This window comes from Hypomesus transpacificus, chromosome 18 (assembly GCF_021917145.1).
Source record: "Hypomesus transpacificus isolate Combined female chromosome 18, fHypTra1, whole genome shotgun sequence".
Classification (NCBI taxonomy): domain Eukaryota; kingdom Metazoa; phylum Chordata; class Actinopteri; order Osmeriformes; family Osmeridae; genus Hypomesus; species Hypomesus transpacificus.
The window spans coordinates 5,636,659-5,649,991 of NC_061077.1; the positions used below are offsets into that span (position 1 = coordinate 5,636,659).

At 46.3% G+C, this 13,333-nt stretch overlaps 2 protein-coding genes across 8 annotated transcripts; one reads left to right on the plus strand and one right to left on the minus strand.

Moving 5' to 3' along the window:
* The first annotated feature begins 259 nt into the window (after positions 1 to 259).
* Positions 260 to 3,482, plus strand: irf10 (interferon regulatory factor 10). Of its 7 annotated transcripts, none has more exons than XM_047040532.1 (9): positions 260 to 366; positions 506 to 781; positions 1,071 to 1,266; positions 1,437 to 1,522; positions 1,852 to 1,903; positions 1,984 to 2,091; positions 2,228 to 2,614; positions 2,789 to 2,907; positions 3,077 to 3,482. In XM_047040532.1, the coding sequence occupies exons 2-9, from the start codon at positions 608 to 610 to the stop codon at positions 3,200 to 3,202; spliced, it is 1,248 nt and encodes a 415-aa protein (XP_046896488.1). In that variant the 5' UTR covers positions 260 to 366; positions 506 to 607; the 3' UTR covers positions 3,203 to 3,482. The 7 variants fall into 7 exon arrangements, with proteins under 7 accessions (XP_046896488.1, XP_046896489.1, XP_046896493.1 ...); XM_047040533.1 differs by having other exon boundaries at positions 296 to 366; positions 552 to 781; XM_047040537.1 differs by lacking the exon at positions 260 to 366 and having other exon boundaries at positions 373 to 781; positions 2,228 to 2,241; positions 2,317 to 2,614.
* Positions 3,483 to 3,632: 150 nt separating this feature from the next.
* Positions 3,633 to 10,978, minus strand: zmp:0000000926 (ataxin-1-like). Its single transcript, XM_047040529.1, has 3 exons — positions 10,599 to 10,978; positions 5,442 to 7,217; positions 3,633 to 5,279 (listed from the first exon to the last, which is right to left on the minus strand). Exons 2-3 carry the CDS (start codon positions 7,053 to 7,055, stop codon positions 4,818 to 4,820), a joined length of 2,076 nt encoding a protein of 691 aa, XP_046896485.1. The 5' UTR covers positions 7,056 to 7,217; positions 10,599 to 10,978; the 3' UTR covers positions 3,633 to 4,817.
* Positions 10,979 to 13,333: the final 2,355 nt, after the last annotated feature.

Consider the following 13,333-nt stretch of genomic DNA (forward strand, 5'->3'; position numbering starts at 1 on the left):
CACAGACACACACATAGACACACACGCAGACACACACTTGCAAAGGTATCAGGAAGGTTATTTTACACAACATTTTCCATTGTTGATTAATGGGAACATCCCGTACATCTCCTTTCTAATACAAGTATAAGGTTTAATTCCTTCAAATGTTATACATTACAGGCCTTCCAACACATTAAATACATTTGAACACAGCAAAAAGCTATATTACGTGTATGTCGTTGTGTCAATGGCCGTTGGGCAACAACCCAGAAGCTTGCTCCCCCACGTTACTGAAATAGGATTAAACAGGAAACCAAAACTGTGTGATCTAACTTCTTACTTTCGTTTTCGTTTGTGATGCACCCTCTAATCGTTCCCAAGATGGTGAGCTACATTCACTTGTCGTTGTTAATTCTTGAGTGGAAAGGGATGGGTATTACGTTGGTATATTGAAGCATTGCAAATGAATATGGTTTATTTTGCGGGAGATTTAGTATTGAGTATAATCATTTGTTTATTACAGATCTAAGAAACACATTGTTTATGACCATGCTTTGAATCTGTGGTAGCATCATCAACAGGCGGTCTGGAAATTTGTCAATTATGTTTGTAATGTAAGTTTAACATGGAAGAGCGGATAAAGAACTTGCGCCTCAAAGAATGGCTGATTGCTCAAATAGACAGCGGACAATATGCAGGACTGAGCTGGGAGAATGAGGAAAAAAGTTTGTTCAGGATCCCGTGGAAGCATGCTGCAAAGCAGGATTATAAACAGAACGAAGACGCTGCTCTATTTAAGGTCAGGATGTAGTTGTAATCACACCAAACTGTCACATAACAATGATTACCATCAGTAGCAATTATACTGTAAACGGGTTTGGTTGTAGATGTCAATGCATTTATTATGTTTTACTAATTCAATAAAAATGTACTGCTTTTACAGTATGAGCAGCACTCATTGAAGTAATTTCCTATGGATTCTTTAATTCCTCAAGATGTGCTTATGTGTTAAATGAATGTCTTACATTGATTCTTGTTGGTAAACACTCATTTGCTAAGAGACAGTTATCTTATTATGTGTGATACAGGCTTGGGCAGTCTATAAAGGGAAGTATCGTGAGGGGAGGGATAAGGCAGACCCCACCATGTGGAAGACCCGTCTGCGCTGTGCCCTCAATAAGAGCACAGACTTCCAGGAGGTTCCAGAGCACAGCCAGCTGGACCTGTCTGAGCCCTACAAGGTCTACCGTATCAACACTGAAACAGACACGGACATGGGCCAGGGTATAATCTACACATCACTTCTCTCTTGTTGTTTCCTCTCCACTTCTCTTCTTTTTTGTATTTATGTTCTTTTCACATTTCTCTCTTTTTAGTCTGTTCGGTTCTGTATCCTATGATCTCTGTTACTAATTGTTTTGAACTTTCCTCTGTTCTGTTGATCATCCCTTCAGAGTCTTCTCAGATAAAGGGTCATGTAAGCAGCCATGCTAGCCCCTCCAGCATCACCCCAATTAACCTTCCAGTTCCCCAGCCACAGGTAACACAACCTTCAAACAAAAACCCTTCAGAGTGAATCTGTGAATCGACAAAATCCCCTTTCTGTAACTTTAGATTAACAATGTAGTTTAATAGATGGACATTATGATAGATGTATTACACTAAAGCTGAACTGAAGCTTTCTTCGTAGAGTGTTGTCGCTCTCCGTTAGTGCCTTAAAAAAGTGCTTTGTGTGTGCTGCCATCTAGAGGAAAGTGGGTGTAAAAGCAGCACTTTTTCATCAAGGCTCAACTACTGACAATGGTATATTATGAAAGTGTCAGGTTTTTATTGACACAAATTAAAACAACATGTGTGTGTCTGTTTTAGCAGGACTATAAAAATGAAAGTCAAAATGGAGATGCAGTACAAATACTCAGAGGTAAGCACAAAGATGCCCTAAGTGTCCAGTATGTACCATGTCAAGTCCAAGTGACTGGGTTATTTGTGTGTTTTTTCTAGAAGCAGTGGTGAGAGAACACATGTACCACTGGTCTGAAGCCCCACAGGATCACAGGTTGCCTTCCCTGATCATCACAGCCCCTGCTCTCACTGTCACCTCCATCTCTGGTAAGACCCACACATGAAGACTCTAGAAAAACATGTTATTTTCTCACATCTGTCTGTCAATCAGAGACTCGTGATATATGACACGTATCCCACATCCTGAATGTAAACTGAAAGCTCATTGTGTGTGTGTGTGAAGACATCCGTCTACAGGTGCGGTTGTTCTACCATGGCCAGTTGGTTCTGGATGTGATTACCTGTTCTCCAGACGGCTGTTTCATCCTGCAGGGTCAGGGCCCCCTGGGCAGTGAGAGGATCTACGGGCCGTGCTCCGCCCAGCAGATCTCCTTTCCTCCCCCTGCCGTGCTGCACCTGCCTCCAGACATCACCCAGGCCATGACCCACCTGCTTCCCCACCTGGAGAGGGGAGTTCTGGTATGGGTGGCCCCTGATGGCCTCTTCATCAAGCGCTTTTGCCAGGGTCGGGTGTACTGGAGCGGGCCCTTGGCCCAGCACACTGACAGGCCCAACAAACTGGACAGGGAGAGGACCTGTAAGCTGCTGGATATGCATATCTTTCAGAGTGGTACGTCTGGGGGGTAGAACTGCACAATCATAGAGAGGGAACTCATCTGAATATGGCATATGACATATGAACATTACATATCTGCCACTTGTCTACCAGTTCCCCATTCTCTTTCTTTCTCTCTTTTCCTCTCTCCCATTCTCTTCCTTTTGCTCTCTTAATCCTTGTTTTCAGAATTTAGGAGGTATATCCAGGGGGAGGGGCATCGGCCTCTCTATGAGATTGCCCTCTGCTTTGGGGAGGAGTTTCCAGACTCCAACCTACAGGAGACCAATAAGCTTATCATGGCTCAGGTGGGTCCTTCTCGACTTCTCTGTATGTCTCTTGTCAGTCCTAGAAGGCCACGTCAGTGTGAAATGAAATCCAGCTAACCTGGGGGTTGTAAGTCCATCAGCCACCAGCAGATGTCCTTGCGCGCCTGCTAACCTGTGGTTTGTTATGTCTGTGTGCTCCGGTGACCAGGTGGTGCCCCTGTTTGCTGTAGATCTGCTGCAGAGTGTCCAGACAGCAGAGAAGCAACATCTGGACACCTCCAGAACCCATGGAGGAGAGGGCCAGCCAGACAGCCCTCCCCCTCCCCAGCCCTAAAGATGAGAGGCTTGTGGGGTTGTGGGGTTAGGGGGGGGGGGCCCTCAAACCGACAAAGGCTCAATCTCAGAGCATAGGCAACTTGTCAGAGCGTTCTTGAATCTAGATTTTTATCAAGACATATTTAAATTTAGTGTTCAACTAACTGTTGTTGCCAACTTAATTGTGCATAATGTGAAAAGTGAGCTTTTTTACTTTGCTGTGACTTCATGAGTTTATAAGGCAATTGTATCAGACCTGAACAGCACACTATTTAAAAATAAATAAAGTATTGTTAAAAGGAACTCGTGACTGTGGTATGTTAGTAAATTCTCTAAAGTCTTTCTCTGAAGTTAGTAAAGTCTTCAGAGCCTGTGTTGTACACATGCTACTGAAAAATGTCACACCTCCATTTGTATCTAGAAAGCTTTTTTATTTTTTATTTCTAGCGAACATCATATATAACAGATTCACAATTTTAAAAATATACATTTTATAGCTATAACATTTACAAAGAAAAAAGGTTTCTGTTTTTGAAAAACAAACAAACAAAAACGAAGTTGAAAAACTAAAGTGAAAGAGTGTGCTGAATCAGAGGAGATACCCGTATCTGAGTTGAAAATACTTTCATCATTGTCCCTGCGCTCCGACATTTACAGTACATGAAGAAAAGGACACAGAAGCGTACCCTACACCGGGGTCTGGGGCGTTCACAAAGCATCAAGTTCCAACGTGTCATTAGCACCATTACTCTCTTTACCATCCCAAGTTTCTCTTGCTTTCATTCTTTTTGTAAAAAATGTCCTCCACTGAAAAACACTTGAGTGTTGAGGCGAGAATGCACAGACCTTTCTGTGTGGGTGGAGATTGCGCTAGTGTAATTAGTGTTCTTCCCTTTTCGGAGTTAATGTTAAGAACATATTGGATGGTAATGCCTTCGCGAACTGACCTGACCCCCAGTGGTGAGAATGAAAGGCGAGGAGTTGCTGATACATTCACCTTGCCTGCCCAGATCCACACTTAGACTTCGGCTCAGAAGCGAGAAAAATAAAAAAAACGAAAACGCATTACGAAAGTGACAATCAGAGTTTGCATTAAAATATTTTTAGCATATTAATATAACATCTTTAATGTAATATATAGTCATATATTTATGTTTATATATGCACTTCTTCAGTAGAGTTTACTTTCATAACACTGATTGAAAATCGATACCCTGCAGAAAACACTGTCAGTAAGTAGGCATGTGGGACAACCATTATAAAAACAGAGTGAACACAGACAAGTGCTTGATTGTCTCACTAGATGTCTCACTGTCACTCCCTCCCCCTCCTCCCCTGACCTCTGCCCCCTGTCAGAGTTGTGCTGAGCAGAGAAAAGAGTGAGGGACGTGGTTGGGAGGGGAGGCAGGGGGAGGGCTCGGCTCCTACGTTGGGCAGCAGTGTGGACACCCGTAAATTGCGTTTTCTTTTTCCTTCCCTGCAACCCTGCCTTGAGGTCTCTCCATTGTGTGTCTTGGTGGGTGCAACAGAGACAAGGAGGGTGTGTGTGTGCTTGTGTGTGTGTGTATTTGTGTCTGTCGGTGTGTGTGCTATTTGAAGACTTACAAGTACATACTTGTGCATGTAGATGCAGTCTACTCCCACTTCCTCTGCTTAGAGCCGTGAGGTAATTCTGGAGGTGGCTTGTCAGTCCCGGTAGGGGGGAGAAGGTCAGGGGCAGACCAACGCCTTTTGCGGGGGCGTGGCTGCTCCTGGACAGGGCGGTCTGTTGTTGTGGGTGGAGGAGGGGGAAGAGGGTGGGCGAGGGCGTGGGCTTGGTGAGGGAGAGGAGGGGGAGGGGGAGGAGGTGGCATCTCCTCCCTGCTTGTGTTGGACTCTGGTCCAGTCCTGGGCCGGCTGTGTGTGCGTTGGGCCCGTGAGGCTGTGCGTGTGTGTGTGTGGGGTGTAGGGGTGGGGGTGAGGGCCAGGCAGACGTCTCCCTCGGTGAGCTGGCGGCAGGGCAGGCCGTAGAGCTGCAGCGTTCTCTGGGGACAGCAGGAAGACCAGCCTTGGTCCCTCACAAAGAACGGATACTCCACCAACACTGTCAGGAGCTCCTAGAATCACAACAACAAAGTCAAACTGAGTTGTAGCAGTTCTGAATGAAGGAAGTGGCTTTAGATATCTGCTTACTGAGCTAAACGTAACTAGATAGAGAAAAGAGAGTTTTACAGCTGTGGGTATGACACTTCTGAGAGCAGTTGCAAGCAAAAGCTGACCTGAGTGTTCCGGTCGGTGAGTAGCACCTGCAGGTGATTGAAACCATGAGCGTTGCCGTGGGTGATGAGCAGCACGGTGCAGGTGCTCAGGTGGAACTCTGGGGAGGTGTCGGCGCTCCGCAGGAAGTCTTCTGTCCGCAGCTCCTCCACCCGCTTCAGGCGTCCGCCCGCCAGCTCGATCAGAGATCCCTTGGCAAAGTGAGGTAGGAGCGCAGGGGGCTGGGACTGAGGCTGGGGGTAGGGGGCCGGGCTGGAGCCAGGAGGATAGGGGTACTGTCCTGGTGAGAGGTCTCTGTCTCTGCTCCTCTGTCTCTCTCTTTCTCTCTCTCGTTCTCTCTCTCGGTCCTGTTCTCGGTCCTTCTCTCTGTCTCTCTCTCGGTTTTTTTCTTTGTCTCTTTCCCTGTCTCGGTCTTTAACTTGCTCTCTCTCGCGGTCTCTCTCTCTGTTGAGCTGTGCCCCGTGGCTGTTGAGCTGGCCCTGGGGTGAGTGCTGAGAGTTCCTCAAACTGTGGAGCCTGGCCCCCGGCTCCCTGGGCAGGCTGTACAGAGGTGTTCCTGAGGGGCTGTAGAGTGGGTAGGCCTGGGCCTGGGCTTGGGCTTGGGTGTGGTGACTCTGCTGGAGACCAGGGTACACAGATCCAAGGGAGTAGTAAATGTGGGCCTCGACTGGTGAGCCCCCCAGTGGGTCCAGCAGGACTCCCCTCCCTACCTGGGGGTCTGTCCCAGGAGACTGAGGACTGGGGGAGATTTTGGCCGCCTCGCGGGGGTCCCTGTCCTGCAGAGAGGAATGTGAGTCAGGACCCTCCTGAGCTAGGGAATCTGGGAACAGCGGCCCTCCTGAATGGGAGCGACTCGCAGGCTCCTCCTGGTTTCTCCGCCTGCCGTTGGCATGAGAACCATGGGCACTGCTGTCCAATCTTGCTCGGCTGAGGTCATTGCTGTACTCTCCTGTGGGGAGCGCCCTCGATGCAGGGGCAGTCCTGCTGCCTGGCCCATCCAGCCCATTGGGCCTCTTGCCTAGGTACCTGTGCCTGCCCTCGGCCAGGGAGAGGTCGGGGGGGTACAGAGGGCCGTGGCTGAGCAGGTGGGAGGGGGAGAAGAGAGGGGAGGAGTAGTCTCGCCGGCCAGTGTTGTAGTAGGACCACATCTCTCTGGAGTCAGCTGAGTAGGGACTCTTAAAAGAAGAGGAGGAGGAGGAGGGGGAAGGAGGAAGAGTGAGGGGTCCTTCTCTGAGCCACCTGGGGATGGGTGGGGGCAGATGCTCGTCTCTCCAGGAGGGAGAAGGAGACCCCCGCCTCTCTCCTACCTGGCCCTGGAGGTAAGGGAGGGGGACAGAAGGGGAGAAGGCCAGGGGCCATGGCAGGGGTAGAGGAACACTGGGGGCTGGGGCAGGGAGGGGTGGGGGAGAGGGGAGGAAGTGGAGGCTTGGGTTAGTTAGAAGCCTATCACTGGCTTCCCTACCCCCCTCCCCTCTCCCAGTGCTGGCGGGCCGGGTCCGGAGGGGCGCGGGTGATTTGAACTCGTCCAGGGGGAGTCGCTGGTCTGCCGAGCCCTGCCGAGACTCCCTCTTCTTGGGGGGGAGGCACTCTTTGCCGCGGTCAGGGCTGGGATTCATGGGTGGGCTCCAGCAGGGGCAGCAGGGGTCCCCCTGAGTGTGACTTCAGGCTAGGTCACATGGGCCTCACGTGAGAAGGAGGGGCGTGGAGAGAGGGGAGGGCCTTTACACGGCATCACTGTCCGATTACTGATGACCCCACAGCACACAAGCGTTCCTCACCTACGTAGGCAGAAACACAGGGGGGGGGGGGGGGGGGAGATAGGGTGGGAGACTTTGAATGAGGTGCAAACATAATATCGACAGTGTGTCAGAGCATAGCTGTCATGACTAACCAGTCAGTCAGTCAGCCTGGTTTGACACACAGAAACAAACATTTCTTTGCAGACAGAGTGCTGGAGATCAACAACCAATAGGAAGGAGATGGAGTGAAATTAGCTATCAGAGTCCTTCAGAGTCCAACCCAAACAACTTCAGCTTATCAGCGATGATTAAGTCATGGATTCCTAGTCGAGTAGCTGATAGCTAATTAGTCATTATGTATGTGCACCGCGGTGGGAATGAAACTACTCAACTGACTAGTCTCATTCAGGCAATGAACTCCCACAAGTCCTCTAAAAATATACCACATATTGTGCACGCAGAGCAGTTCAGAGGCATAGCGGTGTAGCTGTATAAACACACAGATGCACCACTCACAGCGGGATACTTTTCATCTCTCTTTCTCTCAGAGGATGGATGGAATATGGAGATCTGTTTTTCTCATTTTCATGAACCACCTCCTTCACACCCCTGAGGGCTGTTTTTTTGTGTCCTACTTCTGCCTACTACTCCACACACACACACTCCCTGACATGCACACAAATACACACAAGCATACACAAACATACACACAAACACACACACAACAGAGAGTCCCTCAGGCTGTTACAACTCTCTGTAGCTCCCCTAGCGATAAGCAGTGCTGGTCACCACCCACATAAGCTGACAGAAACACTGGAGATATCGCCAAAAGTTGTGGTGTTTGTGTATGTGTGTGTTTGTACATTGAACGCCACAGGAGGTGGAGTGAATGTGTGTGTGAATTCATGTGAGTGCAAGTGAGCGTTTGTGTGTGTGTGTGTGTATGTGTGTATGCCTCCTATGTATGTGTCAAAGCTGAACAGCCGTGTTTCATTCAGAGCAGTGTGAGTTTCTTGAATTCTCTTGTAAACACTGTGAACGAGCTGCTGTGCGGTGATGGCCGCTGTGCAAGTCAGCCCAGCTGTTCCTGCCACCAGCAGCAGCACCACCCCTCCAGTCAGTGCTCACCCGCACGTCTGTCTGCCCCGACTGAACTCTGCCAACTCTCCCCGTCTCGCTTTCCCCGCCGCATCGTCGTCATGGAAACTGAGTCCACACATCCATTGGGAAGGGGAGGTTGCATTGGGATACTGAGGGGAGAGGCGGGCAAACTGTCGCTCGTCAACTCACATAGGTCCAAAAAAAGAATAAGCGTCTGAACAGAACAGCCTGTCTCAGTGGCTTCTCTGAGGACACCCTGCTCTGGTCTGTGTCGATCACCCACACCAGACCCAGAGAGGGATGGCAGGGGATGGGGGGATTAAAGCCATCTGGAATCCAATTTATTACCTTTGGGTTGTCAGCCAGGGTAGCCTATTAATAGAACTGATTAGTTGTGAAAACATCTGTAATAAAAGCAGTCAGTGCTGATGCCAGGGAGATTCACCTCTCAGCCTGGCATCCTACCATCGAGTGGTAATGGAAGCTGTACTGACGGCACACACTGTAGACTAAGGTGTAAAATACAGTAAACGCTAAGTCTGCTACCACCCTGCCTCACGATAGGGAGTTAACGTTTCGTCTGAGAAGCACACACCACAAGATTACACATCCCATCGTCCAAGTCACACACACACATATCCAGTACACACACATTCTGTCATATTGTCATGCTCATGCGATCCTCGATCCATTCCTTGTCCTCTGTCTTCCATTTCTGTGCCTGTTACCCAGGCACAAGTGACCCAGCCGTGAGCCAAACCCCTCCCCTGCCACACCCACAGTCCCCTTCCTGAACACACCTTCCATCATTCCATCAGCATCCCTTCATGTATCCCTTCATTCATTCCTTCAATAAAACGAATATACTAATAAACTAATATACTAAGCCATATTTCAGTGGTTAGCATGGTATTTAAGCTCACAAATGAACATGCTTTTGTTTTTCAGTTTTTTGTTTTGATTAGTTTTTTCTCTTTACATAGTCCATGACATGACTGTGAGAATCAGTCCTACTTAGATTAATATAAAAAAAATAGCACTACAGTATGTGACACCTAATCATAGGTACATTGTTATCTGTATAGACAATCTTTATTTCCATTGACTCATTCACTCACAACCTAATTGAGTCATATCATCCTCGAATCGATGAAAACAAATACGTCCCCACGCAAAATGTTCACAGAGTAAAGGTTTCACTGCAACTTTCAACCTGGGCCTTCAATTTGTTCCTCAAAACACGATAACAATGCTCTGCTAGGCACAACATTCATTATCTGGATTTTAAATAAGTATGAATACTGCCTGACGGCTAATTCAGAGTCTTTAAGTGCAGCATAGAAAAAGCAGGACAAAGACATAATGAAAAAAGTGAACACTACAATTCAATCTTTGACAGCCGCAGAACAGGAGGCGCAGGTGGTTCTAAAACAAGTGATGCCGAAGAGTGGTGTCAAGAAAGTCTGTTAGAACGTCTTTGAATCTCCACTCGGAGAGCAGTCTGTAGTGTTTCACTTACAGGATAAACACAGCACTCAAACACAGGTGAGATAAAGGCATCATCACCATTTCACAGAACTGCAAGGTAGAGGTCACAAAGGCTGTGCACCATTGAAAGTACAGATGCAGTGAAAAATTAATTTGCATAAAAACGGACACTGAATCTTACTGCAAAAGGACATGGATCATTCAAGGAATTCAAGTAATTCAAGTAACACCAACACTCGGACCATTAATTTCAGCAACTATAAAAGTTCAATTTATTTTCTCCGAACATGTTAATATAGATAGTTTATTACCAAGTATATAACCTGATATCAAAACAGTATGTTTGTATGTTAAAAAGCTGTACGTAGAGACATAAAAATAATGACACTTTATAAAGTAAAAACTGTATTAACACTCGAGTATTAAGAAAGGATGAACCATTTTACAATATATATATTTGCCTTTTCTCAAAAAGTCTCTGTCAAATCCTAGAAATATGTTTTGCGCGCTCATCCAATTCTCCCTTGCGGCAGAAGTGTTATTTTACTACCGCCCAAATGTCCATCTCGTCATGAGGCAATCCTCCCACTGAACGTCAGACCACAGCCACTCGCCATGACAACTTATCGTAACCGATTGTGCTATACAGTCATAGTGACCTCAGTGAACCGACTGTAACAGCTACATTACATCAACAGGTATGAACAAACCAAGAGTTACAACAGCGCTCCAGTCATAAACAACCAGGATCAACGACTCACTGAAGCTATTCATGCTGAAAAGAGCAGCCTGTGTAGTCACTGTTGCAGTATGGTTCTTCCAGAGACTGACCTTATTGTGGGATGAGCAGATGTCCCTGTGCTGGCAGCCATGCATGCTCCAGTCCTCCCAGGTCACAGCTCTCTGTTTCCCCCCTGGTTGAGGGTCAGCCTGTCAGCCCAGTCCCCGCTCCCTGCTCTAACTCTGCAGTACCACCACCAGCACCACCAACACTACCAACACCACCAGCGGCAGCACCAGACTCCAGTCACTAAATGACACTTATCTTCATAGGTGGTTAATAGCACCAGCAAGCCCACTAGATTGAAGGAATGCAAAGAGAAGATGCGAGCCTGTGTGTTCTAGAGTGTGTGTATGTGTGTGTGTGAACTTGTGTGGAAGTGTGTGAGCATAAGCACCTGCCTGAGCCTGTGTCTGCGTGTGTGTGAGTGTGTGTGTATGGCTGAGGAAATGAGTAATATCTAGCAGTGAGAAACATGTCTGCTATGCAGCGCCACATAAGCAGACCAGTTGCTGCTACCGCCCACACGCCTTACTCACTGTGAAAGGGATGGATACACACATAGAGATCAAACACACACACATACACACACATATGCAATCACACTCATGTTCACATGCACAGACTCACTCACACACGCGCGCACACACACACACACACACACACATGCACACACACGCAAACTGGCAAGCATTCCAATATGACCAGCAGCTTATGCACTTGCATGCCAATATATTGTACTTCATCATACAGTCTCTCAATGCACAGTATAGTCCCATTCACCCTGTATGATCGTTTTTCACATCAGTACTCTTGAACTAACACAATGCAGAGAAGAAAGGTGGAGGAGAAGGAGAAGAGGCAGAGGCAGTTGATGAGTGTGTTGATGAGAGACAGGGAAGGACGTGGGGGAGGCTCTTCATCCCACACACTCTCAGACTTCGGCTTCTGCTGCTGCCTCTGACTCAAATCTAAACCTCACATGTATAACACACACACACCAATATAGGAACACATGCACACACAGGCTCACATGCTCTCACACACACATCCATGAACATACACACACACACTCAGTGAGAGATCTTTGGAAGATTCAGCGCCAGACCCGCTGAGACTCTGAGCCCCGTGCCTGGTGTTAAGAAAAGGCTGAACCTCTTCAATGACAGATAACAAAGCAGTACCGTAACTCCTTCAGAGGCAAATTACCTCCTGAATACTGAGTACAGAGTGCATAGTAAAACACCTCATGCCCAATCTAGACAGAGGCAGACCCAGACAGGAATTATCACCTTAATATTACCCTACTGTAAATTGAGATTTTTTGTTGTTAGACTCATTTCTGGACTGTATTCAAGACAAAATGAACCAGAATTTTGAATAAATATCACAAAGCTATGTTTATGATAGCTCATACAATTTACATCACAGTCAAAACCAATCAAATAAGTGGAAAGGATACACGTATTCCTAGAGATCCTATCAGAAACGTTTGGGGTATTTTAGAGTGTTGTTTTATGTAAACTTCTTGGAATCGTTGTATACTAAAGAACATTTTACTAAGAGAATAAATATATCACGCAGAATATATGACACAAAATGTATAAACTGATTCACAAGCATGCAAACTAGTCCATGTCATTTTTATGAAAACATTGATTTATAAGAGACACATTTTCTTCTGCGTGGCAAGAGATGTCAAAACAATACTAGAAAATGTGTTAAATTAATTACAGGCTCTTTAACTGCTAATTACTTCAATTACCCTGAATAACCCAGAGATACATAAAACAATACTTTTAGATATTGGGCTTTATGATCATTGGAAAGGTTTTTCTTAATTAAAGGTTAATTTATTAAGAGAATTAAACCTAATATTAACCAATGTCTTATACAAAACATATTTGATCAAGCAAAGTATATACAGCTCTGGAGGAAATAGAGACCACTGCACATTTTTCATTCATTCAAAAAAGTTGAGGAAGACGATTTTGAGTGAAGAACAGGAGGGTCAAATTTGCAAACCACTGCAAATTTTACCCTTCTGTTCCTCACTCAAAATTGTAAAAAAAATAGAAAAAGGTGCAGTGGTCTCTAAATTGTTTCCAGAGCTGTATATAATTATGGATGATTTTTTGGGGTATAATTGTCAACAGTTTATAATTTAGGATAGACTTGTAAGCCAAGCTCAAATAAATACATGTGGAAGCAATACATTACGGTGATGTTTTTAGCTGCTCAGTACAACACCACCTCTTCTACCACCAGTAATAGGCCTTTCCCTCTTTCCTATTTGTATGGTCTCTCAAAGTGGAAATAATGACACAACAGTGTAAGGCTTTACAATCACGTGCGTGTATTTTGCTTCATATATTCTGTTATTCCCAAGGCTGAGTGATCAACATATTTTTTCTGCCTCCATCATCATTTAGCGTAGTATAAAATAGCTGTGCTCATCCAGTCAAAGAGAAAGGGGAACAGACAGAAAGCTCACGCCTCATCAAATTACTAGGATCTTACTAGAACTTAGAAATGACTATTCATATTGTTTACTGCCTGCGAGTTTACTATTCAAATACAAACACATCCGCATCCACACAGACACACACACTCGCACATTCACACACATACACACGTGCGCACACACACACACACACACATGCGCACACACATACACACACACACACGCACACACAGTCCATTCCTGCTGAAGGCCAGTGGCACGGTTCAGCCTCTGAGACTTTGTGCTACTTAAGCTATCAGTCAGACACACAGGAGGGCCATG

Coding starts and splice junctions, on each gene's coding strand:
- irf10 (XM_047040532.1), top strand. CDS start 608: ATGGAAGAGCGGATAAAGAACTTGCGCCTCAAAGAATGGCTGATTGCT. Junction 1,523..1,851: donor TTCCAGTTCCCCAGCCACAG/GTAACACAACCT, acceptor TGTCTGTTTTAG/CAGGACTATAAAAATGAAAG. Junction 2,908..3,076: donor ATAAGCTTATCATGGCTCAG/GTGGGTCCTTCT, acceptor TCCGGTGACCAG/GTGGTGCCCCTGTTTGCTGT.
- zmp:0000000926 (XM_047040529.1), bottom strand. CDS start 7,055: ATGAATCCCAGCCCTGACCGCGGCAAAGAGTGCCTCCCCCCCAAGAAG. Junction 5,280..5,441: donor TCACCGACCGGAACACTCAG/GTCAGCTTTTGC, acceptor TTGTGATTCTAG/GAGCTCCTGACAGTGTTGGT.